The sequence below is a fragment of the Ammospiza nelsoni genome, chromosome 5 (genome assembly GCF_027579445.1).
Source record: "Ammospiza nelsoni isolate bAmmNel1 chromosome 5, bAmmNel1.pri, whole genome shotgun sequence".
NCBI lineage: Eukaryota > Metazoa > Chordata > Aves > Passeriformes > Passerellidae > Ammospiza > Ammospiza nelsoni.
This window is the reverse complement of record NC_080637.1, coordinates 46,812,071-46,838,438: the sequence shown is the minus strand read 5'-3', so window position 1 is coordinate 46,838,438 and position 26,368 is coordinate 46,812,071. Positions and strand designations below refer to the sequence as shown.

The 26,368-nt window shown below is 38.8% G+C and overlaps 1 protein-coding gene across 1 annotated transcript in view; it reads right to left on the bottom strand.

Moving 5' to 3' along the window:
• Nucleotides 1–26,368, bottom strand: part of ANO4 (anoctamin 4) — a 128,734-nt gene that overhangs the window by 16,614 nt on the left and 85,752 nt on the right. Inside the window, exons 12-20 of the mRNA XM_059472566.1 lie at nt 25,139–25,273; nt 24,297–24,393; nt 23,715–23,775; nt 15,841–15,923; nt 10,736–10,876; nt 8,557–8,721; nt 4,988–5,024; nt 2,479–2,590; nt 1,361–1,418 (exon numbers count right to left, since the gene is read on the bottom strand). Coding sequence (XP_059328549.1) covers nt 1,361–1,418; nt 2,479–2,590; nt 4,988–5,024; nt 8,557–8,721; nt 10,736–10,876; nt 15,841–15,923; nt 23,715–23,775; nt 24,297–24,393; nt 25,139–25,273 — 889 coding nt within the window. The remainder of the gene's footprint in view (nt 1–1,360; nt 1,419–2,478; nt 2,591–4,987; nt 5,025–8,556; nt 8,722–10,735; nt 10,877–15,840; nt 15,924–23,714; nt 23,776–24,296; nt 24,394–25,138; nt 25,274–26,368) is intronic.

The window sequence follows — 26,368 nt, the reverse complement described above, 5'->3', positions numbered from 1 at the left end:
AAACAGGGACTACTCAGAGTAGCTTCCACCAGCAACTGACGCAACCTGTAACACCTCATTGTTGCACTTTCCTCACAAAGCTGGTTCTCTTTTCCTTCCATCTCTTCTCCTGCAGAAAGATGAGTTTCTTTCCATGTTCTCTGATCCCTCTGTGAAATGAATCAGCCCACTAAATCAGCAGAAGACTGATTCAGTCAGAGAAAGGAAGTTTACTGCTGATACAGGGAACTGAATACGCTCCTCACAGGGCTGGACAAGTGAGAACCAAGGCAGAGGAAGAGGAAGGAGCAAGCCTCAGGGTGAGGAAGGAAGATCAGAACTGTTTTCCTTTGACAGCAGCAAGTCAGCTCAGCCCCAGATAGGTTTTGGAGGGATGTTAAACAAAATTCTGTCAGCCCATTTATCTAGGATTCTTCCCTTGAATTTACAGGATTCTCTGCAAAATTGAGATGTTTTTATTAAAATTCAAATCCTTTTGTTTGTTTTGCTAATATTTGAATGGCCTTTATTAACCAAAATATTTATGTATCCAGATGTGTTTGAAAATTCAAGCTGGCAGACATTTTCCACTTACCATTTGTCATTTATCTGCAAAGCTGTTTCAATTATTCATCTGTGAAGCACGAAAGAAACCATGGGATTTCAGCGTGCACATAGCAGCACTAGAAAGTAAATGACTGGTCCAGAAACTGCTTCTCTTCACCTCCTATAACTGTCAAATGGGCTTTGAATTCTGAATGTATTTATTTAAAAAAAGAAATAAAATGGAATTGGTCCTTGAGTAACTTGCAAAGCCAAACTCTCATTGCTTTTCATATTAATTCGATTTTATAGACATGAGACATTATGCCACTAGCTTGTTTGGGAAGTTTGTTTAGTTGTTTTGGTCAAATTTTACATACATTTTATGTGTCTGGATTTTTAATTCATTACTTTATTATTTTAGCTCTCTGGTCTGCAAGGCTAGAAAAGCTGAGAGGAAAGGATTTTTTTTAAAGTAAAAAGTTGTCAGATTCATATATGATTTTGACTCATTCCAAGGATAAAATATTTCCAGTGTGTGGAGCCTTTAATCCATCTGATACCACTGTTTGAATGTGATGGCAACACTAGAACTGCTAGCATTGAAAAGGAAATACATATATATATATATATATATATATATATATATCAATATCAATATCAATATGTAGATGTGTTTGTAGCAGATGGTAGTGTCAATAGCGGGGAGTTAGACAGCAACTAAAGACCCAATAAGACACTCAAAACTGCCTGGGCAGATTTCCGTGTCTGCCTCTGCTTGCATCCATGGCATCTGTGGGGAGCAGATCAATCAGCATGCAGGTTATCAAACACTCACCTCTTCCAGCCTCCACCGGTTTATCAGCCTTAGGTAGGCACCAGGGTGTCCTGTAAATCTTTAACACAGGAATATAGATTAACTATGTTGTGTCAGCAGTCTGTTCACAGTAGTACAAGAAAGCTCACACTCTAATTTTAATCTGGTGTTAATGTGACTGGTGTAACTATAAAAGATGTTATGCTGTAAAAAGTTTTATGGGTATTCCTGGAATAGTCCTCATGGAGGACTACAGATGTTTTTGCTTCAGTTTTATTTCGATACCAATCCTCTGCTGTTGGATATTCAACATATGCAGAGCAGAGGGAAAATCTGACCAAAACTGCTCACGTCAGTTTGGAAAATGGCTTTCAACTGCCAGTCCATTTCCTTGCAAGATAAAATGCTCTGTGATGTCTGCCTTCCTGTGAAATCAGTGAAAATTTTAGTTTTAAGTAAAAAGCATAATTTTCTAACTATTCTCCTGTGTTTTGCCCCAAAGTTTTCCCATATGTAAATAATCCATAATAATGGATGCTTCTACTCAAAACTTCTCTACTAAAAAAGGAGGTCTTTTTTTAGTAGACTACCAGAAAGAGAGAAACAAATAATATATATTTAGATAGACACATAAATACACAAAATACATGTATATAAAATATAAAATAAAAATATAATATATATAATAGATATATATGTGGAAAACCCCCCCAAATGATAGCTCATAAATCACTCTTAACAGTTCAGATCATGTAATCAGAGCAAATCCCTTCCAACTGAACTATCCTATCCTATCCTATCCTATCCTATCCTATCCTATCCTATCCTATCCTATCCTTTATTTATGTGTACAAATAACACACATAAACCAGAGTGAAATGACTTGCATGTATAGTATTGTGAGATGCATCTGTTTCCAATAATGAAATTGTTAAGTTAATATTAAGACCATGTGGTGATAGGAAATGAAAACTGCATCTGTTTCTGGGCCTTTGAAAGGAGTATAAAACTGCAATCTGTTCTGCTGGAATTTGCATTTTGATATGTGTGATAATATGGTCCATTTTGTTTCATTACAAACAATTTTATTTCTTCTCTCTACTTCATTTTGCACATGAGTGTGCAGACATCAATCCTACCTTCCAAGGAAAAATGCTATGTAAAAGGTAGAGCTGTTCAGATTGACAAACTGAAAAAGAAACATTTTCAGAGTGAAGCTGTTCTCCCACTCCGATTCCGTACGAGGCTGCTCTGTGAAGAAAATGATCAGAGTTTCAGAAGCTTATTCAGATTATCAATTTCCCTTGGCACAAAGGCTGCACACACCTGTAAGAGCTGGCAATATATTTGTAAATTAGCCTGCTGTTTTCAAAATATAACCTGGCAGAGGAAATTGTACCCAGAAGCAGGATTCAGCAAGTGAGCCTGTAGAGACTTAGAAATCTATTCTGGTGTCTGCATATATATGTATGTTCCCCTGAGACTGTAAGAAAGTGGTCAAGGTAATGTGTATATTAAACATCCCACCTGTATTTAAGTGGTCTTTACAGGCTCAGGCTCTTCTCTTGTATAATTTTCTGCATCCTACCACAATGACTTTGCCACTCCACCAAAGCTATTTAAATGCCTTTTTGTTAGAGATGCCACTCTGAACTGAAGAAAATCCTCCTGGTAATTCTGTTTCATGGCTTTGCCCACATATATCAGAGGAGTGCCACTGCAAGGCTTCCCTTCCTTGTCCCAGGGAGCTTGTCACAAATCCAAGAAAAAATATTTTTCAGTGGTTGGGCTAAGGCAAACAGGAAAGGGGAAGAGATATTCTTGCCTTTGGGTGCTGTTCCTTTATTCTCCATCTCAAGAAATATCAAGACAGAAGTTAAGAAAACAATGTCCATGCCAACACACCAGTTCCATAGTCTGGAATTACTTTCCAGCTGGCAGGAGCTGGTTGTTAGCTGACCATTGATGTGAACAGGAGTAATCAGAGAAGTGGAGTTACTCATGGTGATTCTGAGTATCATAATGATAATAATCATATATTGTTTCCCAAGCAGCCTCCAGTAAAGTACTAGAAGTACAGAAAAAGCAATAAACTTGATTATCTTTACTTGGAGCTGCCCTTTCATTAGATGCCAGTCTGCAGGAAGGACAAGTTTGACTATAACAGGGCTGCTGCAGCTGAAGCTTTGCTCACATGCCCATCAGAGACAGTGGTGATGCTCTGGAGGAGCACAGGTGTGAGTTCTGAAAAAGGTCATGCAAAAGCTGAAGAAGGACATCCTCAATGTTTTCAATGTACTTTTGCTGTCAGTTCTACTTTGAGCTTATTACACTGATAAAGATAATTCAAATCAAATCAGTTCCTTAGGCCACCAGAATAAAAATCACAAAATCATCTGAACAGGATCAAAAAAACTTGACCTGCTGAATTTTCATACAAGTGCTTTCTGCAAAAAGCAGACCTACCTTGATGACAACCTAACAGAAAGTAATCAAGCTTCAAGGTCTCTAGAATATATCTTACTACCTGTCCCCAGGCTGTGAGGATATAACTTGTACAATTCACAAACTTGAAAGTCATATTTCCCTGTAGCTAGCAGATATCTTCTCCATAGATACAGGATAGCAAAAATATTTTAAAACTACAGCATACAAATGAGCACTCTCAGTTTACTAAGAAATGAATATAATTCTTTTTTACACAGATGTAGAAGAGCCCTGTGAGAAGCTAAAATCAGTTGTTTCCTTTGAGCATCAAAGCATCAAAATCTCAAAATCTGTCCGTTTGGTCCAAAATAATTTACTGAGCATCATCAATGTACACAGGTTTTCAAGAGCTCAAAATAACCTCCTCAAACCACTTGTATACGTGCAATAATATGGTTTGCTTAACAGGCCTTCAGCCAGTGTCTCATTTCAGGCTTCTTGACACTAAGGAGCCCTTGCCCATTGCCCCCAACTACTGCAATCTTCCAAATATATCAGGATAATATATCAGGATCTCCACAGATCCTGTCTGAGCCATGGGTATATGAATGACAGCCTGTTGCTACCCCATTGGCAGTGGATGCTCTCCTTAGAAAACGTTTCCTTGGTCTAGCATGAAGACTGCCTTTGCAAGTGAGCTGAAAGGATCACTGAAATTTAGAACATCATGTAGTTTAGTGTAGGTAGACTTGATGATTCACCTAGTCATTTTCCCTCCTTACTGCCCTTCTTAAAGGCAGATGTTTGATAGCCAATTAGCACCTTAGTTTCAAGCGATGAATTTGTTTTCCAGAAGTGGCTCCCCTTTTCCACATTTACAAACCCTGGAGGTTGTGAGTGCTAAGTTTGTCTGAAAACTCATGTCTTTTCTTCCAAGGTAGAAATTTTACATGTATTTACAGGAAACAATTTGTTTGCATTCTTAGATGGTAGGGGGTAGAAACAAGAACAAATGTGGATGATTGTTGTCAGCACTGGTTGAATGGCACAGTAGTCTAGTTTATATACTTTCTTTTTACAAACATAAGAAAAACATTAATTCCTATAGATTGCAAATTAATTAGGATTTTTCATATTTATGCAGACATTTGAATTTTATCAGGGTCTATGGACCAATAAATAAGTACAATATTATTAAATTTTATATTTAACATTACTTACCTAAATTTGTCAGGAAAAGAGCAACTTTTTCATACAGCTGTAACAGAGAAGAATCAGCCTCTTAGTTACATGGCTGGCTCAAAAATGGAGAGAACATGTTAAATGTGACATGCAGATGATTTCTGTGATGTTCTGATAATGACAATAAAACTACATAATATTACAATAATGATATAATCAAACAAGGAAAAGTAAAGTTTTTATATCTAATGCTCATCCATGATATATGAAGAAGAAATGCTGTCATCGTCCCTACTTTATATACAGAGTGAAAAAGGGTGAGAGAACTTTTCCAAAAAGAAAAGAAGAAACAACAGCATGACTGAGATGTTTGTTTTAGTTACTTATGGAACATTCACCTCACAAGGGAAAAATCGCTCTAGAAGAGCATGCTATGGTATGTTGGATATGTTGTTTATTTGGGGCTTTTTGATTTTGCTTGGCACTTTGGTGCTGAGAGGAAAAATACTGGGGGGACAGGCTTACTTCAGAGAAAATCTTTAGTAATCCCCACACATTTCTTACTCTGAGCCAGTGTCATTTTTCTAAATCCTAAGTGGTACTTTCTGCATTTTCAAGTACCATGCTCTCAAACTCTCCAGGAGACTCCAAACTTTGTTAAGATTACAAAACTAACTTGGAGGGTTTTCACAATCAGTATTTGCAAAGGAATTTTGAACCTATTAACTACATCACCAACACCATCAGTATTAGAGTAAATTAATACAATTATTTCCATTTGCTTTAAATGAGTCTGGAGCCTATTCCTACAAATTGCTAAATGTCCTTAACTCTCACTGATGCCTGCAGGAATACAAAGCCTCTCATATTTCAAGCTCAAGTATTTACTTACTCCTACAGTGCATATCAGCAAAGTTGCTTTTTATTTGCAGTTATCCCTAGAATCTCTTGCTTAAATTGAGTTATGTATTGTTTACAGATCAAACTGCCTGCTTCAGAGCTGAAGTCATCCTGAAATCTCTCATCCATGTTAACAACCACTTCATGCTTAGAATAGTTTTCCACTGCCTTTGGAGTAAATGGTTTTGTTTCAAGTAATGACAAAGGTAGTTTCTTCTGGGTTTAAAAGCATCTCTTAAGGGCAACTGTAAACGTGCTAAATGTCTGGGTCATTAATGTCCTGATCCCAGCAGGGAGTGTGGTTTTTTTATAAATGTTCACTGCTCTACAGAAGGGTTTATTAAAAATTGAATTTGTTGCTATTCCATTTGGAACAGTAAGACTGTGTTTAGAGATTCTGTTAACAATGTTTGGATCTAATTGTCTGCTACTGTCGTTTATCACTACTACCCTCAAGGGACCCTGTTTGGGATCATATTCTGTTCTCTGTTCATATTTTCCATGGGCAATATTACTGGAATTAACAGTTTTACATAGCCTAGGTAAAGCTACTGATTGTTTCCAGGTCAGGCTGCAAGATTATCTGAGAGACATTATGCTTGAGGGTCACTTTGTTTTGTTGTGTGCTCAGAACATCTGGTCTGGAATTTACTTGTGGTCTAGACCTTTCCCCTGATGCCTTGAGAGGCTGTCAGCTTGTATCAAAATCACTGCTGGTTTTCAAGTCTTCTAGCAGTGAATTCTCTACTGCTATGCACATCTTGGCCTGCTCTGGTTTTATTACTGTATCTTTTCTTGCTCTTCTGGCACTTTTCTTGAATCACAGTTCACGCAGGATTCTACTACCTGAATTGCTTCTGGGGATTTTTCTTCTCCCAAAAGAAATCCCACAATTGCCCTTCAGTAAACTACATTAATCCATCACGGGAAGCAAGGGATTATGCTCCCAAAACCTTCCTTTGAAAAACTCCTGCAGTTTCATATTTGTGGATCTTTTTCTTCCATGAGCTATACCCAGATCCAGGGTTGTGGTGTTTATTGAATGGTGATGAGTATGAGGCTAGAGAAATCCATCTTTGCAGTGCTCCACTTATTTGATAATTTTAAGAAATAAAACAAAGTTTCTCAAAAGGCACCTTCAAGCAGTCTTCCACTATTTAAAAGAAAAAATCTCAGAGCTGTTAAACTCTTTGGGAATGAAGAAGTTTCATTTGTGCAGCATTTCTTTCTTGCTGCTTCACTGCATATACAATGACTTACACTGATAGCTTGAAAATGGATGTTGCACTGGCATAGATATATATGTATGGTTTTCAATATTTTTCTTTTATGCTTATTGTGTGCTCTATGTAGAGTAAAGAAAAAAACCCAAAGCTAGAGACAAAACCCAATAAAATAAAAATAACATAAAAGAAGAGAACCCCCAGTACAATCTCAGACAAAAAATCAGCTTCCTCCTTTCTGTCCTTTCTCAGCCTATAGTTCCACCTAAGGAAAAACATAGGAAAAACAACAGTTCTGGATAGACTGTTTTAGTCACTAATCCAGTCTTGCCTTCTTCCTTCTTCAAAGAAAGAAGCAAAGTCCTGCAGCAAACACTCTTGGAATTTCCTGCCATATAAAAAAGGACCTGTCAAAAAGAATTTTTAGATTATGGAAATGCTGGGATATTGCATAGAGAAGAAAGAAGTGTCTAAGCCAGCCTTGGAAATGAGCAGACCTGAAATAACATCTCATCTTTTCCCTAGGAAGTAAATCAGCATATCTCCTGGAGGGAAGCCTAACAAGCTGTTTGCAGAGGATGCTTGCTGTTGAGTAGGCAGAGATACACTCTGGCTCCAATGCCTGTCTGGTTTGTAGGCTGAACCCTCCTTCCCCTAAAAGGCATTTTTATAATGTCAGTTGACAAAACCTGATAGTGGAAGGCCATACACATCTTGCCAAGAGCAACAAAGAGCAGACACATTGCTATCAGAGCAATACACAGGAGTATCAGCATCTCAGTTGAAGGAGGGAACTCATTTCCCATCTAATCTATGCTCTACTCTCTTACTGGGACTGTTGCCACATAGAAATTCCATTTTTGTCTTTGTCCCAAGTCTGGTTCCAAACCAGCCCACAACAACAGCTGCGAGCCCCACTGCAGTGCACCCAGGCCATGTCTCTGGTGCACGCTGGCAAAGGCCATGGCAGCTCTGGAACAAATCACATCTGCTCAAGCCTTCTGAAGCTTTCAGCTCAAGAGAGTTCTGCTTATGGACATTGGGTCTGCATATGCATATCCTCACTGGAAAACTACCATGACAGCTGAAATTAGAATTACTGAAAATAGTGTAAATACGAATTAGCTTTGTCACTATATTAAAATAAAAACATCAAAACACAATTGAAAAGAAGAGTATTAATGAAGTGGACTGAAAACTGCATACATGTAAAAGGGAAAGAAGTGGCAGAGGATAAAGCAAGGGTATGATCGTCTCCCTAAAATATTTTCAGAATATTCAACCATACTCTGCATAATATTTTGGGTTTGGAATTGCACTTTATATAAATAGTGAATGATGTCCATAAACAATAATTTCATATCTGGCTCAGCAAGACACCACTCCTGCTGAAAAAATAAGTGAAAGCATTTGGTTGTCTGCTGACTGAGATATCTACTGCTCTGGCAGCTTAGGTATAACTTTGGATATGTTAATTTTACTCACCACATTCAGTAGCATGATGATGCAAAAGTTGATGCACACTGCAGTCCCTGTAGTTGCAACCTGAGAGTTATTCCTGATTAAAGCCCACTTAAAGGCAGCAAAAGTGCTGACAGTCACAACACGGTAAATAACAATGCCAAAAACAGCAGCAATCACCACACAGATCTAAGGGAAGAAAAAATCAGAGAGAAGAACCTGAAAACTTCCAGTGCAACAGGAGTTACTTTGTCCCTGAAACTCTCAAAATTAAAAGAAATAAAAGACTTTAAAAGTGCATTCCTTTCTATTCCAGAGGAAGGTTTCAATGTGATGATTTTTCTTCCTGTTAAGATCTTTTTATTTGTCATAATGAAAAATACAGTTGAAATAATATTAAAATAATTTTCAGTTTTAAATATTTTCTTGAAAGTGTTCCTCATCCTTAACATTAATGTGGGAAACAGTATTGCCAGCTCTGAGAATTAGAAATTTTCTTTATCTGCACATGATGTACAGAGGCTAGTCTCAAGCTGCCGTTGCAGGTTGATGGTATCATACTTGGGATGGATTTTGCGATCTGATGGACTTCAATCTTCACAAAAATGTCTCCATTTGTAAGCAGTGCCTCAAAAACAGCCCTGCCAAGCCAGCCTAGCTAGCTGTTGCTTCCTACAGTTCTGGAAAGTTTCTATCTAGAGAAGGTAACCAGTTCAATTTCCCTTGTGATTTCTTCTGTGATGAAACTTTAGCAAATGTGACAGAATGAGAAAGCCACAGCTGAGCCAGGCTGCTTAATGACTTAATGTTCCTCATGCAACGGTTGAGCTGCCTTATTTACTACACTGTGAGAGTCATGCTGAGAAATTTTAAGAACTGCCCTAACTTGAAGTTTGGTAAGTGTATATCCCCTGTTAAAGGTGTAATTAAAAAAATTATTCTTATCTAAATGGTCAAAAAAGTGTAGATTTTCTAACTTGCTGGAAGCCCATGCTATGCTAACAGTAAAAGCAACTTCAGTGAAAATAATTTTTGTCCTGTTTTAAGGGCTGTTATGGGGACAATAATTTGGGGTGCATGCAATTTAAAGCAAGCCTACTCTCTCTGGAACTTTGAGTGAGATCTATCACTAGTCCAAGAAGATTTATGACTGAGTTTGCACAAGGTAAAATACTGCCACCCTTCAAGAAAAAAAAAAAACATGGGGAAAATACACAAAATATGGGAGTTGTAGTATCAATTCTGAGCAGAGACTGCAGTCCTGAGTACATGTCCTCAAGGGCTGAGTCAGGGTGTCCATCCACCTGACGTACCAGAGCACAGTTCATCTCAATAATGCTCTTGCCTTTCTTGACCTAGATTGTTTTGGGCAATTTTGGAGCCATCAGTTTCTTACTGTCCTCTGCCCTATTGCTGGGTTAGCTCACCTACCTGGCTCTCCACAGCTCCTGAGGCTGTACACATCTATCATTGTCTTGTCTCCTGGAAAAGTCCCAGTAAATTCCGTGGCAGTCTGTTGATTCCAGACCAGCACTGTGCTTTCAAGAGCAGCGCTACCACTCCTGTTGTCATGTGAATAACAGCCCACATCTGCTTCACTGAAATTAGAGGATGGGGTGTTTCTGCAGAAGTGCATGCAGCTCTCTGTTAGGAGAGATTTTGCTGCTCCTTTTAGTTTTGCATAACTAAAGGGATAAATGCATCATTTTAATCAAGGAACATTGGTTTCTCCATTTCGACTGCACTAGGCATATGAACTCTCCTCATCTCCTCAACACACTGAGAAACTAGGTTGTATTAACATCATTAAGCACTCTAGGCATCCTATTTATGTTCTCTGGGAAGTTTACAAAGAAAAACTGCTTCTCCTATGGTTTCCCCATCGTTCTGCACTGTTTACACAGGCAAGGCTACCAGTGAGCTAATTCAGCCAGCTCAAGTTTGTGCCTGAATGTGATAGTGTCACTACATACATGTCACAGGTGCAGCCTTGAAGGAAGGGATTAGCTGTCTGTGAGACACAGTGAAGAGTGTATCAGTGTAGGACTTGACAGAAACTCAAGTGATTTGCTATGTAAATTTTCAACATGCATAGAGCTCATTCCACTTTCAAGCAGTCATATCCAATATTTACCTACTCTACTAGCAGAGATAATAATATTTTGTTCTTTTTCAACTGGTAAATAAATAAAAGTTCTCAAACCATAAAAAATATTCCAGATGCAGAAACGATGAGTCTGCTGCATTTATCTGCAAATGCTTGATAAGGCTCTGGCTTCCCAGATATGGGGTTCATTCGTTCTTTCTTGGAGTATTTGGCTTCAAACTGAGGACGTATTTCCTCCTAAAAGAGCAGACAGATAATGTTCACATACAGCCCAGCTAGGAAAAACTCTGTAGGAAAGTTCAGATCTGTTATCAGATCACTGTTCTGGGGAATTACATCTTTGAATTCAGCAGCTGGCACAGCTACTATAAAAGCTGAGCTGGGAAATCAGGTCTCCTTCATGAGAACTAGAATAAATCACTGTACTCATAAAAATAAGTACTGAAAGTATTTAGAAAAATCCCCGATTAGCTATTCCTCTAAATAATGCTCTTTCAAAACTACGTGGCTGCGAGACAAATCATTTTAAGACTGATACCACAGAATTTTTCAGTCTGACATTATCCTATTGATACTGGAAATTTACAACTAAGAAAAAACAAAAACAACAACAACAACAACAAAACCCTAACAACCAAACCTCCTTTTCCAAGCCTAATTGCTGATTGCTAGGCATTTGGTTACACTTCCACTACCAACAAAACTTCTCAGCATTTGAAGAAGGATCCATGCCATCTAATGCTGCTTAATTACTTCTTAACTTGGACAATATTATTAGCAGGAACATCTTTCAGCAGCAGATGTGTCAAAGGAAAAACCCTCTTGTGAATTGAAATCTGGGGATTACTTGGGGAGAGATTTGGTTACATCTGTTTACAGCATTGCCAGAAGACAGGATCACCCCTGGTGCAGGTGACACCTGCAGTAGTGCCACCCCTCTGCTCGAACATCACCAAGAGCTGCGTGTTCTGTGTCACCTTGTTCCAGTCTGGCATCCAGGACACTGTGAGAGGTGAGATAAAGCACCAGGTTGGGTGGATGGGCTCTCACAAGTGCTGGCAGATATTAGAGCAGTGTTTGTAGTACTCTACTGCATACTGGAGAGCTGTTCTGTGGTACAGCTGGCTACAAGGGAGCAGACAAGAACCAGCTTACACATTTCTGTCATTTCCAGCCCTTCAACTGCATGTAACTGAACTCTGACTGAAGCTGGAAATGCCCAGACCTTAAATGATTGCACTGAAATAGGTGAACGGTAACTCTTCACACAAATCTTCAGAATGTAAATAAAGGTGAGATATCTTAAAATTCTACATCCTTTTTTAAAAATTCCCCGAAGAGGAAGGGGGGAAGAAGTCATGTCTTATTCTCCTCCTTCCAAGTTTTGAAGATGCTTTCTTAACACAGTTAATTTCCAAATTCCTGCAGCAATCTGGTAACAAGTTATAAAAAAAAATGAAGAGGCATGTATGCCTAGCTGCAATGCCTCTGTAACTAATTATGTGCTTGAGGGAACCAGCCTTACCTCAGCTATACAAAAAGGCTAAGCATGTTTCTGTGGAGGCAGAGTAATACCTTGCTCTTATTCTATTTTGCTCAAGCAGTTCCTGCCATGTCAGGGCTGAAGGAAGCTGACCAGACCCTAGTCTGGCAGAAGGAACAATGTAAGGAGCATTCCTGTGTGCCCAGGGGCATGAAAAAGGACACAGTGTGATAGCTGTGAAGCAGGGCTCCTGAGAATTTTACCCTGTAGATTGCGCAAGGGCTCTGCCAGCTGGCTTGTCATAGACAAGAAACCTTTACTTCTCGGTACCCCTCTCTGAGCCAAGGTTTGATTATCTTTTACAATCTGTAATGTAGGGAAGTTCTTATCATATCCACATGTCCTAAAATCTCCAGCTGATGCAATAATGCAAATGCTATTTTTAGACATTCTCAAAAAAAACCTTGGAAATCTGGCATTACACTTTGTACCTGTTTAATGATACTCAGCAATGCTTGGGCAAGTAAACAGTACTGTGTCTGGCTGAGGTTAATGCTACAAAGAAAGTGACACTGAAGAAACAGAAAAAATATGCTACAAATAGCAACAGAAGCCAGATTTCACCTGGGAGTGCCAGGAACTGCATGCAGTTGGTTTCTTGTGGCATGCCCACCCAAGATGCCATTGCTCTCCATGTCTCCCACCTCGCACCTGGCTTGCAAGAGCAGGAAATCCAGATATGTAGGGTTAAAAGAGGCAGGAGACTCTCAGCTCAAATTTCCAGACATTGCAGGGATTGCTGTATACCTTTCTTGGATGAGAATCTAAAGTGGTGAGGAATTCACAAGGCTGCATATCTGAATAAGTGCAATTCTCCTTTCCATTGTCTTCATTGTTTCCTTTATTTGTCTCTTCATTTAGAACATGAAGGTGATAACAAAGAGATAGGAAGCCTTATAAATGCTGCTTTTTCAGTATATTAGTGCTAGGAATTAATAAATTTCCCTTTGTAATAAAACCCTTATTTTTCAATTTGACAATGAAAGTTAAAGCAAGCAAAGGCTAGACACATATTGTTAATAAAATAACAATCTTCATTATCAAAAGCTTGAGATTTAAAATGGTAAATAGAACTCTTTAATCGATGTCTTTGAAATAACTAATAAAAGCCATCAGCTGATTTTTTCTAGTGATAACTGAATGGAAAGCAGAGAGGAAATTTAATTAGCAGTGATTTTATTAGAACGTAGCATGTTAGGAGAAAAATTTTCACCTTCTAGAGTAAAAATTCTCATTGGCATCTCACTAACATGTAACTTCCCAATGAAACTCCACAGGATGAATCTCTTCCAATCTACATAAAACAGACTGTTCTCCCTCCTTCCCATTTCTCACACATGGAGAATTCCAACTTTTTCATAAGAGAAACCCTATATGTGTGTATTCACATTACACATTATATGGAGTAATGTGAATTGCCTTAGACCATGTATTAGTGCTCTAGAAGAACTATTCTAAATTTCTTTGTGAAATACCTCCTTTTTTCCCCAAGAATTTTCTAATACTTCAACAAGTAAATTATTGAAATAGTCCCATCCTTCCTAGTCCAACCATATTGTCCTCTATAGCCCAGAAAAAGAATTTGTAGATTGAAAATTTGAATCTTGATCACTGGTACAAGTATAGCATCCCCAGAAGTAAGTCTCCAAGCAAAGCCTGTGGTTTGCAGGTGAGGACAATGGCAAAGTGAAGAGGTGGGCTTTGAGCCACAGAGCAGGGAAATGATCTCCACATTTTTTCTCCACACTTTCATCTGGAGCACTCGCTTCCAAACTGTGTTTTTCTCAGGGGGAGGGTGCAGTTCCAATGGAGAAGTGCAGCTTTAGATACTCAAGCAGAGGAGGCAGTGCCCATTGGGCTGACCCTGAAGCTGGGACATGCTTAGCTGTCACCACTGCTCCTGACAGAGGTCTTGTTGACACAGCCTGCTGGAAGAACTCTGGTGTGAGAATAAAAGACCAGCTGACATCAACAGGGAGCAAGTATCCTCTGAAAATTACCAACATGCAAATATCATCCTGCAGGCCAAACTGAAATAATATGCCAGGGGAATATAAATATATCTTATCGAAAAAACCCAAAACAAGTGTCACTTAAGGACAACCTTATCAGGAAATTCAATATTTGTAAATGAACTGATCAGAGAAGATTCAGGTGGATGGCTTTATAAATCAGCATAATCCCAAATCCAGGTAGTTTAAATGGTGAAAGATGAAGATATATAAGATCCCAAACTACAAACCTCTGCAAAACCAGACTTCCTAGGAAAAATATAAAGAGAGCCTCATACTGTACTTACTATTCTATTTTGTTTTTTAAAGGCTCCTTGTCATTCCAGGGGCACAGAGGAAGCTATAGCTGTCACTTGCAAATTGCAATTTGGTAAAGTTTTTCTTAGCTGTCTGCATCAGCAGCAGTGGCTTTTTTTACAACTAGCCATGAGAAGACATGATCCCTGCAAGCCAATCCTGACCACTATGTGAACCTCAGGCAGGACTGTCTCAATCCCTTTGTGACTTGCCAGCCTTGGCAAGAGCAGCTTGCTAATCTCAGAAGAGTTGAATCAATTAGAGTATTTCCTATAAATAAGAAGATAGTCCTGGGGTATCACCCAGAAGTGACTGCATATGTGCACAGATAACAACATTCCTGTTGATACAGAGAAATTAATTTCCAGTTGTGTAAGTCATTTCATGTTACGTTCTTGGGTTATTTGCTTAGTAATTAAACATTTAAAAGAAAATCCTACCAGCAATTCCACCATTTCATAGCCTCATTGAGCTACTTTGCCTCATACAGACAAAAATCCCATAACTCAGAAGGCTGATTCTCTGCTGGCAAGATTGATAAAAAAGAAAATCTTCCACCAAAGCAGCAATGTAGAGGTTCAACTTCACTGAGACCAATACAGCAGCCTCTTACCATCACTCCAAGAGCTTCTGTAGAGTAAGGAGAGCAGATTTATAGACACCTATATGTCCAAATCCCACTGGAGTAGCACTTTTTCTTCAACACTCACTGAATCTTGCTTTTCTCCTGCATAATAAAACCTTCTAGTTCTATTTAGACCTAAGTTCTCAGTCCCAAAAGCATGGAGTTTCTGGTGATCACCAGAGAGGAAAAGATAAAGGCTATTTTCTGAAGTTTAGCGCCTTCCCTAAGGGGATTTCCTGTACCAACAAGAATGAATTAAGTCCTCTCTCTTTCCCCCTCTCTCTCTCTCTCTCTCTCTCTCTCTCTAAGATAACCGGCACCTGAAGGTTCAGAAGCTGGTGCAAGCTTCAAAGCCTTTCCTTCCATCAATACTCTCAATGACAAACTAAAAGAATAGATAAAAGCTCATTTGCCAAAATTCAGGGTACACTGGGCTGTCAATAATTTCCACCTTTCAAAATAAAAATGCATTTCTCCCATAGTGCATTTCTTTCCTGAAATCTCTCAAATTAATTTAGATTGACAAAAGTGGGAAAAAAGAGGACAGTTTGGCCTGGAGAAAATTTCTTTACATTCCAGAGGAAACATCTGAGGAGAAAAATCCTTATTTCTTAGTTTATTAAGATTTAAAGAATGAACTGAAAATAAATGCAAAATAAAACCATACATTTTCAACCAAATAATTTTGTATTAAAGGTTAAGGAGTACATGTTTTTATACAAACCTCTTCTTCTTCCCAGTCTATCAAGTCCCAGTCATAAGCAATTACTGCTCGCCTTCTTTTCCAAAACTCCAGAAAAACAGTGGCTAGAGCAAGTAGAGAAAAAGATGCAAAATTGGTTTTAAGTCAAGAAAATGTTAATGACTATCACAGAACTGTTGAATGAAGCTGTTACATTATTTTAATTTCTTTGCATAAATGGGTTCCTTTGAACAGCAAATCATGCTGATGATCAAAACTGCTTTCAAAAAGCATTGCTTTCTAAGGATTAGTTTGCTTGCTTCAAGTATGATTGAGGCTTTAGAGATTTCATTTGGTGCTAAATGAGAATGTTTAATTTCTAACCAACCAAGGGAGTGCTCTCAAAGAATAAAATCATTCCTGTGAGTCATCACTACTCGATAAAGCAGATTTCTGATGAAGCTAGAGGTTTCTTGCGGCCATTGTACATAATGGAGTAACTTTCTTTCTTTGAAGACCATTTACATGACACAGAAACCAGAACCCAGAGGAAGCACAGTCCAGTGCATTTGAAAATGTGCAGAGTACTGCTGGGGAAATGAGAACTTCTGGTTTACACCTTTTTAATTCAACCCCTGTATTTTTACAGTATGTGAGTTTGTATGTGCAGTGTGGTGTTTATGTTTGGTATTTAAACATTGTGTACTACAGCCCTTATTGATGGAGCTCAAGATGGAGTAACAGGTCTGCACATTTCTGCTATAGGAAGATGACTGGGAGTAAAATTTAGAGAAAGCTGGGAGGTTGTATTCACATTCTGAACAGAACTTAGAACAATACAGAAATTATAGGGTAAAATACACTTGCTGCTGCCTGAATGGAATGTGGGTGGCATGCCCGAAACCCATTCCACCATGACTCCCCATATACACAATCTGCAAATTTAAGCAAATGCTAAGAGGAATGGAATGGAATGGAATGGAATGGAATGGAATGGAATGGAATGGAATGGAATGGAATGGAATGGAGGGTGGAGCAGAATGGAGACACAGAGGTCAGCCTCTGAAGTAATCCTTGCAGGGAGGGGAACTTGATAGCACTTTGCAGCTTATAAATGGCACAGCACCATTCAGCCAGGGGAGATAGGAGAAGGTGTCTTGTTGCTGAGCCAGCAACTGTGGTGAAATCGTTGTCCTTGGATGAACTGGGTTCATTAAAACCTAACTGTAATATTAACACACACCTCCATCCCAAAGTTACCCACCTTCAAGGTACAACCTCCCCTCACTGGGCATGCACTTTATATTTCATTGACTCTATCTTTAAGAGAGAAGTGAGAGAATTTTAACCTATCAGTAGCAAAGGTGTGTATCACCAGAGCCACTCAAGTTCCATCTAAATGTAAACAAATAGTATAAAAGTAAGTTAAGAATGGGGAAAAGTTAGAGAAGACTCCATCATAACTTCTGGGATCAGGGGATGGGCTGAACTGTCTCCTCCTCCAAAGGAATATCTATTGGGTAATCATTGTATTCTATAGTCACTGAATGATCCTCTCGTGCTAGGTTTGATTGATGATTAGAACTTGTCTGGGTATTGCTTTGAATTAATTTTTGCAGTCAGCTACTGTCACTGTCACTGTCTTTGAATTTTAACCTGTCACAATTTTCCACTCACAGTGTGTATATTAATAAAGAGTGTTGTCTCCTGAACTGTTGGTGTGAATCCTTCAAGGGCTCTGGCAGTTGTTAGCAGTGGGCAAGACTTGAATTGAAGTGTGAAGACCTGGGAGGGAGTCTCTCTTCTGCTGTTGGTGTGTGTCCCTGAACAAGTCAGTGGAACTATCCTCTAACCCAGCGGGCAGATCAGTGAAGATTCACCATAACAGGGCACTGACAGAGTGATCAGACATAAAGGTATCAGCTTTCCTGGAGCCCTCACAGACCAATTGAATGTAAAGGATTTTTGAGGAAATTCCCACTTTGATATGACAATTGTGCTTTCATTGTGTGATGGAAAAAAAAAAAAATCAAGGAAACAGTAATAGCATAATATGCTCATAATCCAAAGATTAAAACTCAGTCTGCCTAAAGTTACAGCAGTGTTAAACATTTATTTTGTGTAAAGGATGTAGAAACTACCTAAAGTTAACACAAATCAATGGGTAGGCTTCTCCCACTGTGGAGAGGAAGCCTGCCCTTTATTGCTCACTGAGAAGCAGCAGATTGATACCCAGAGAACATAAACCTCTTTGTTCATGAGCTAGCTACAGTATCAGCTGTAACAGTGTCACAATCATCTGGCAATATAATTCACATCCAGTCATAAAAGTGTCTCCTTAAAGGGCTGTTTGCCCTACTGCAGCATATTGATAAAAATGGGACCTGATACTAAGTACTGGCATCAGTTTGGTAAAAGTTAATTTTTAGACAGGGAGAATTAGGTTTTATTGTATCAGCTAGTGCAGTGAAAGTGTGCTTAGGAAATAAACAGTACAAGCAGACAAGGTAAGGTATCAAAAGCATGTTTAAGGAAGCAGATATTTGGTTTGAGGGCATTTTCATATATCAGGTAATTATTGTTCTGCAAGCTGGAATTATGTTACACCTAGTCACAAGCACTTTGATTTTAGTCTAATAGAGAGTCATAAGCCTATAAATGTTTGTACTAGTTGCAGTATGATTGGTTGTGATCAGCAAAACCAGTAAGTGCTAATGAGGCTCCACTGCTACTGAACCACAAACATGGTTCATTCCTTAATTTTTTTCCTGGCAGAACTGCTTCTCTCCTATCAGCTCATATTGAATTATTTTGTTCAGGCTAAACAAGTAGTCCTGCACTGTTTGGAAACCTAGGAGGAAGAAGCCTGATTGATTTCTGCCACTTTGTTCCCATTCCAGGAAGCTGCTGGTAGTAGAACTCCAGTAGGTGTTTGAGTTCCAGCCCTGAACGTCTCAGATACACCTTTGTTGAACAATACTTCTTTTCTTTCTTGTTTTTCCCACACCTGGAGTGAGGAATTTATGCATATTGTGTTTAGCACATTTAGCACCTGTCAGAGTAAGTATGTGAAGTTCCTGAAGCTTCTTTAGAAAGTTATTTTCTAATTGTTAAGTAGCAAATATGATGTTCTGTACAGTGCTGTTTTAGCTTTCACTGTGTTACACTTTTCTCCCTCTATTCAGGTCAGTATGCAGCTTTCCCTTGCTAGATACTTTAAAATGTGCTATAAATAACTATCTTTGATTGATTTACTGTGCTACTGAGGTCTTCTAAAAGAACTGCATTTTCAAATTTATCTGCTTATTCTCTAATTGTAATTTTAACTACAAATACCCTATTTAAACTTCAGCATCCTTTTCCGACTTTGACATTCAATAGGACACAGTTGTATTTTCCCATTTGGGTAAACCAGATCCTGAGTTTTCTCAATAATTCCTGCTCGGAATTTTGCATTTCTTATTAGCCTTAGCTCCCAGATCTTCTACTAGCTTTTCCTATACTACATTTGTCCTGCTTCAGAACTCAACCTTGCAGCTGGCTCCTCAATATCCACTTGTACAAGCAGCTGTCTTAACATCATTTCCTCAGATGCTTTTGTAACAAGTTGTGATCTTACCTCGTAATGCAAATGGCCTCTTGTAGGAAATAGCTTTACCCTGATCTTCTCTCAGAAATCCTCTCTCTGTTGTATTTCAGAGCACCATTTAATATATCCATCCTGACTCCTAGAATATATTCTATATACCAGGAGTCCTGCTGAAGAACACCCTTAATTCTATCTCCTTGGAGAGCAGATTAATGTCAACGTTTTATGCTAGAGGCAAGATTTGTAGGAAAGTAATGTCTTTTATTAGACTAACAGATACATACAGAAAAATTGTTTTATGTTGGCTTTTCTTATTGCTTGAAAAAAGTGTTAAATTCTTCATGCCAGTCCTCTTTTTCCCCTCCCAATTTTGCCTTTCAGTGAGTGTTCTAAAGCTGCTTCCTTTATCAAAGGAAACATGCTACACAGGAAAAAATTTTAAAAAGCATTTTTCTTCCATCCCTTAGCTCCCCAAAGATGTGTACAGAGAGAGAAACTACCACCAGCCTACTCTGCCTTCAGCATGGATTTAGAAATGATAAATTGCTGAACTTTCCTTTTGAACAGTTACAGAATTTTGCTCTAAAGTGTCTGGAAACATCCAGGCAGTAAAAGCTTTGCAATAGGTTTCCCCAGTACCTCAATTGGAAAATCAAAATCTACAATTCCATCTGGCTTTACTGAAACATGCTGGAGTCAACTGAGTGTCAAATTTACCTAAATTTTGTTAAGGAGAATTACTTTTTCCTTCACTTTAAATGTCAATATTTTTTTTTTTAATTAATACCTTTCTCTCAGTTTCTGTCTTTGGTAAGAATCTAACTTCAGCAGTAAAATGAGAGGAACTTTTCCTAGATATGGGAGCTGCTTTATCATCAAGCCAAACACTTCTCAAGGCATACATAAAGAACAAAGTGGAAGTGTTTCTCCCTTGTACAGAAACACAAAACATGATATTGCTTCCCTATTTTTGAAAGCTTTGGACATCTGGAAAATGTCATCAAGCAAAAATTGTTCTCCAGCTTCTGAGATGATCACATCTCAGTAAGCATCAATGGCAATCTGTTCACCAATGAAAAGATTTTTAAAAAGTTAGTGATTACAGGGACTCACTTTTTCCCTATAAACCACAAAGATTTATAGCTCCAATCTGTTTGGAAATATAGCTCCAATCTGTTTCCAATACTGAAAGAGTATTTCCTTTCAACAGAAGCTTCAATACAGAAAAAACTTATACAAACTAATAATGAATTCCTTAACTGCACTGAATGGAGGCTTTTTGTCCTTTGATAAATCAGTTAAAAAGGAAAGTTTCCTCAAGTCATATGGCTGTCAGGTATACTTTAGCAAGTATCATGCTTTTTTAAAATTTATTTTATCAATTACTTTTACTTCTTTGCCAACACCAGGCAGAAATTAAATAAGTGAGGTGAAGGGTCAATGTATTTTTTAAAGAGAAGTGTACTTCTATTCCAGTATCCCCTGGTACACTTAACAATTCCAAACTTTCTTTGATGGGTCTCACTAGTGCCACAATGAAGCATTATAAAAGATGGGTCCCTGAGCTTCAGAGCCTTACAGTCAGGCTCATTGCTGCTTCACAAATCAAGAACCCCCTGCTAGCATTTGTCATGGTAATTCCTCTCTGCAGCCTGGCCACAGATGTTTGCTCATCACTTGGAGATGTATTTTATTTATATTTAAAATGGGAGCAGACAACTTAATTCCTCAACTAAAGATGTCTTCAGAGCAAAAGGATGAAAGCATCATACAGATCACCTCTTCATGGATAGACCAATGGCCACAGCTGGTTTTGAAACCCCCAAGCAAATGGGTGAGGCTTCTCTGTCAACATGGGAGCTTACTAATGGATCTAAAGATGGTGAAGAAAATACTTTACATAATAAAACAGCATATAAACTCTGGCTAAAGTGGTAACACAGTTCTAGCTGCCTTTTCTTTTTACTTTCATTCTCTTTTTATGAAAACACTGCCATAATTATTTAATATGTCAGTATCTGTCAAACTGGATCATCTGGAAGGCTGAAGTTTTCACAGCCAATATTTTCTGAGCTTGCCAGTTGTTTCATGCTGACAGAAAAAACATTTCCACAATCAAACTGCTATCATTGATTCTTCTCTTCCTCTATGATTTACTGCCATGATGGCAATGCCTGCAGCTGCCAGTAGTCCTACTGCAGACTGAAAACCCATTTAACAGGCAGTAAGCCAGCTCCTAAATACAGGAACAGAAAATCCCTGGGAAGTGTGATTTCCCTTATCCTAACGTTTCTTTATCCCTGTCTGCATGGAAAATACCTCCACAATCTCACTGTTTCTCTGCAAACTCTTCTTTAAGGAAGCATGTTTTGTGTGGAGCCAGAGGATTGCCCCATTCCCCAAGCCATTCCCTACAGTCTCAGCTCCTGCTGGTGCTGCCCTCCCTCCCTCTTGGCAGCCAGCTCCCAAGCACGGTGTGAGCCACCAGAAGTGCGGGGGAAAGCTCTCAGCCCAGCTGCTCTGCTGGAGTCTCTTCTCCAGTGGCCACATCACCCGGGGGCAGCTTCTATTGCATTTTTTTCTTATCTCACTGCGGACTTTGGTGCTGTAGATGCACGGGTGGGCAGTGCATTGCTCAGTCCTGGCAGGCTGGTGTGGAGATTCCTAGGTCTGGGATTGGGGCTGGGAGTCTGACAGTGATGCTGAAGGAGGGGGAGGAAGGAGAAGCTAACTAGAGAGAGATGTGGTTCCTGTTGACTGGAGAGAGGAAAGGGAGAAGAGAGGGCCTACAACATTTTGTAGGTAGGCATGTTCAGCCTCCTCAGACTTCTAAAAGGCAGAGACAGCAAGGCAGGACTGGGCATGGTGACCTCTGTGAGGGACTCCCCTTACCTAGAGCTGCTTCTCCTACAGCCCTGGATCGGGGCACTGCTAAGACACAGAAACCATGCTGCGAGCACAGCTGTTTTCTGAAAGCACTGTTATTGTTAAAGAGAGACAAAAGCACTGGTGCAAAATCTGCACTCTGAAGAAATGCTCACCAGCAGTTAGGAACACTGCCAGAAATGTTCAGCAATGTTAACCCATCAATTTTCCTACCTAGAGATTTCCCTGCCTGTATATTGTGTTGGAAATTTTCAACTTGGAGAAAGAGTTTGGAAAAGCTGAGTAAGCATCTAGGGGAAATCTTTAAGGCTTAGAAATTTTTGGTGATTCTTAGCTCTGTGTAGCTCTAAAACAAAGACAAAATAACAAGCAGAAACATAAAGACTGTATGATCTGTGGATTTTTCTTAAATGTGATTTGTAATATTTGAATATTTTTAGTATTACATGAAATGGCATAAATAGGCTTGATTGGAGGAAGGAACTGAGATAGACAGGTAAGCTAATCTGTGTTGCTCTGGTGGCTCTCATGTTGCCTCCTGGATATTTCTTATGGTTCAGTAAAGAGATTTGCAGTTTAAAATTGGTTATAATTACTTGGACACCTTTCCAAAGCAGTTGGAGATGTGTGAGTAAGAACAGGAGAACAATGACTAAATCTGGGTAGCTCAAGGACTTGGATGCTGTTTTTGACTCCCCTTGTAGAGCCATTTTCTACAGTTGTTAACCTTCTCTCACAATGGCTTGGGAGCAGCAAAGAGGCTGGGCATGTTCAGGGATTGTTTGAAATGATTTTTTGTGCTGTCGGAAATTACTGGTTCCTCTTGCCTTCAATTCTGCCTACATGACATAGTAGGAAAAATAGTTGAGCCAAAAATAGAACATTTCTATGGGCAAAATTCAGCCTCCATGGCAACAGTTAGACCACACTTGGATCAATTTGCCATTCAATGAAATCTTTTATTTATTTCATCAGAGCTTTGCTTTCACTGCAACCAGCTTACATGGAGCTAAGTTTTACTGCCTTTCTGCAAGGTGGGGAAAAATGCTACTCCATTTTAATACTGACACTAAACTGAACTGCCCTAAGCTAGGAGAAGTCCTGAGCACTAATAAAGAGAAGGCCTTAGTACCAATGGATTTAAAAATGGTTAGAAATTCCCACAGAGTTTTATATATATATATATATATATATATATATACACTGTGTAGACACTACATAACTGCATTCATGTTTATGTTTAAATTAAAAAATTATTATCAAATAAAAACTTGATTCAACCAATTGCATCTTCCTATTGCAGAAACAGAAAAGTCTCTACCCTATATTCTTTTTCTTAGTGTCAGATAAAAAGTGTGCTGGAAAATAAAAAGGCCTGTGTTGCATCATATTCTTTAAGAAAGAGACAGTGCAATTACTTAATATCAAAATGAAAACTTACCCCACACTGCCATGAAAACAGCAAAAAAGACAGTAGCTCCATTGTCAAAGAGGTGGGTTACCTGAGAGATATATTAATAATGTGATCAATTTGTGATAATAGGCCTTTATTTTTTATTTTCTCCAACTAAAATTATGTGATCATGAGTTTAGCTGGCCTGACAATCCTAAGGACCCTTCCCTTGACATGTGAAATCCACCTGTGAATTGACAGGACTATTTGCCAGCCTGGCCTCGGACTGACCCTTGCCAACACCAGATGTGAGCATCATTTCAGACCCAAAGCACTAATTTTATGGAGCCACACAGAGAGGATGGATGAGAAGATAAAGGCTGATGTCAAGGACACTGTAACACATAGCCCTAGAACACAACCTCTGACACTGCTGAATTTCAAAGTGCAGATTGCATACAAATATTTTACAACCCAAATTAAACATTGGTGAAAGACAGTGTTAATGTTGGGTGAACCTGATCCGTCCCTTCAAGATTTCATCTACCCAGACTCACTAAAGACAAATGCAAAAGGCAAAATTCATGCTTTTACCAGGAAGTATCTCTATTTGCATAGCCTAGAACATACCTTGGCATAAATGCAGCTGTCTGACAACCTCATGAAGGGGCAGTATTTATCACATATAGGGCACATTATGATATCTGTGGCTTGGCAGACTTCTTTACTGGAAAAATAGAAAAGACAAAAATTAATAGCTTGATTACTACAACAATCTGCACAACAATCTGTCTGGATTGATAGGCTTTGCTAATATTCAGTTACTTATTGAGCAAAACTGGTCTGTAACTGAAGCCAAGATGTTCATAACTGCATGTGCATAATTAACATTTGCTGACTGTCTAAGACTACAGAGTTTAGTCACAGCTCCAGAGTGCAGTTCTCCAGGGACAACCTAGCACCATCTCTTTACCATTTCCAGCTTCTCCTAGAGCCACAGTGACCTTTGGTAGGAGGAGGGTGAGGATAACTTCAGACAAAGTTATTCTTGTGACTCAAGTGCACAAAAACTTAGAGATGCAGCACTCACTAGAAGGTCCAGGGATTACTTCATCTGAGGAATGCCTCTCTGTGGTGGATCTTTGGGAAAAGCCTTATAGAGTGTGAAAATTCCCCACTCTTGTGCTGGCCTCTTTAAGAGTAATGGAGGAGTCTGCTTTTTCCCAACTTCATTCTGGCTTGCCAGCACCATTAACAACTGGAGCTGGGCAAGAAGACTTTCCTCTCATCCCAATTCAGGATCATAAAACATGGGAAGCTTGATACTGGGTGCCTTATAACAACTGAGCAGTCTTTTCTTGACTGCTCATTCAACAGTTTAAAATGAAATTATTAACAGCTTGTGGGAAGATCTCTCAAATTATTCATAATAACCCACAGTTGCAATTTCTTTTTAAAAGTTCCCACGTTACCTGACTTGGCAGTGGTTCAAAGTGGTGACTCCATACAAAAAGACAAATAATCCAATGAAGGCAGCTGGGAAGAGCATCCCTGTGTACCAGCCTAACCAGGCAAAGTACAGCCCGATTTTCTCACCAAAGTACCGTCTGTTTTAAAACAAAACACAGCAAAGTTACCTGCTAATTAGAATAATCTACTTAATCTTGCTCACTAGTAGAAAAAATATTTCTATCATATCTGAAGAGTAGATTAAAGAGGATAAAAAGCCTTCAACTAAGCTTTTAAATACACACTGAGGGACCTGCCTCAGCAATGAACTTAAAACATTAATTTAAAAATTCAATAACCACAGTTTACAGTTAGATAAGTGGTGACCTCGTGAAGGAAACACTGAGTTACTTTTAGAAAGCTAATTCTTTGTATGTGGGAAATTGGTGGTGTGCTTTGATTTTGGCCGTTTGATTTTACTGCCTGAATAATTGCATTGAAATAAATTTTATCCCTAAAGCTTGTATAACAGCAAAAATTATTTGAGCTCAAATTAGTTCTAAGAAATTAATTAACCAGAGTTCATTCTCCAATACAGTTTATTTTCATTTGATTATTTATTTTCTGAGCTCAGTTTCTGCAAAACTAATTTCACGATTCTACTGCAGTGGAAAGTGAAGTGCAAGTGAGGTCCATCATCTTGCAATGGTTTGAGGAAAGCAGTCTGAATTGATCCTGATTTTTTAGATATATTGCTCAAAACTAGCAGCAAAGTAGCCAGAAAGTTTTATCTTGCTACATACATATTCATTAGGAATTTTCCTCCTCCCAAACGCAACCAAACCTTTATTTATGTGCTAGAGAATTCATCAAGCACACAAAAACCTGCTGAACTCATCAGCAGAGGAGCAGACTCATTTACTGTCCTATTGGTTTGTGCACAGTAGATTTTAGGGGATTATTTGCAAGACTGGTTTTAAAGAATCATGCAAGATTATATGCTTGTGTTTCAGACATTTTGTAGACAACTTAAATTTGCATATCCACTCAATTTGAAAATAGCTGCTACTGGAAACACTCTTTCACCCTAATGATGCAATTTCTGATGTATCCAGAGAACAAGTGCAGAGAGCCAGCACTGCTGGCTCCTCTACTCTACCATGAAACATCATTGGCCAAACTTTCTCAGGAAAAATGGAAAGAACTACGACTGTCTCTAGTGCTGAGTACACTGGAGGACACTTGGTCTGGAC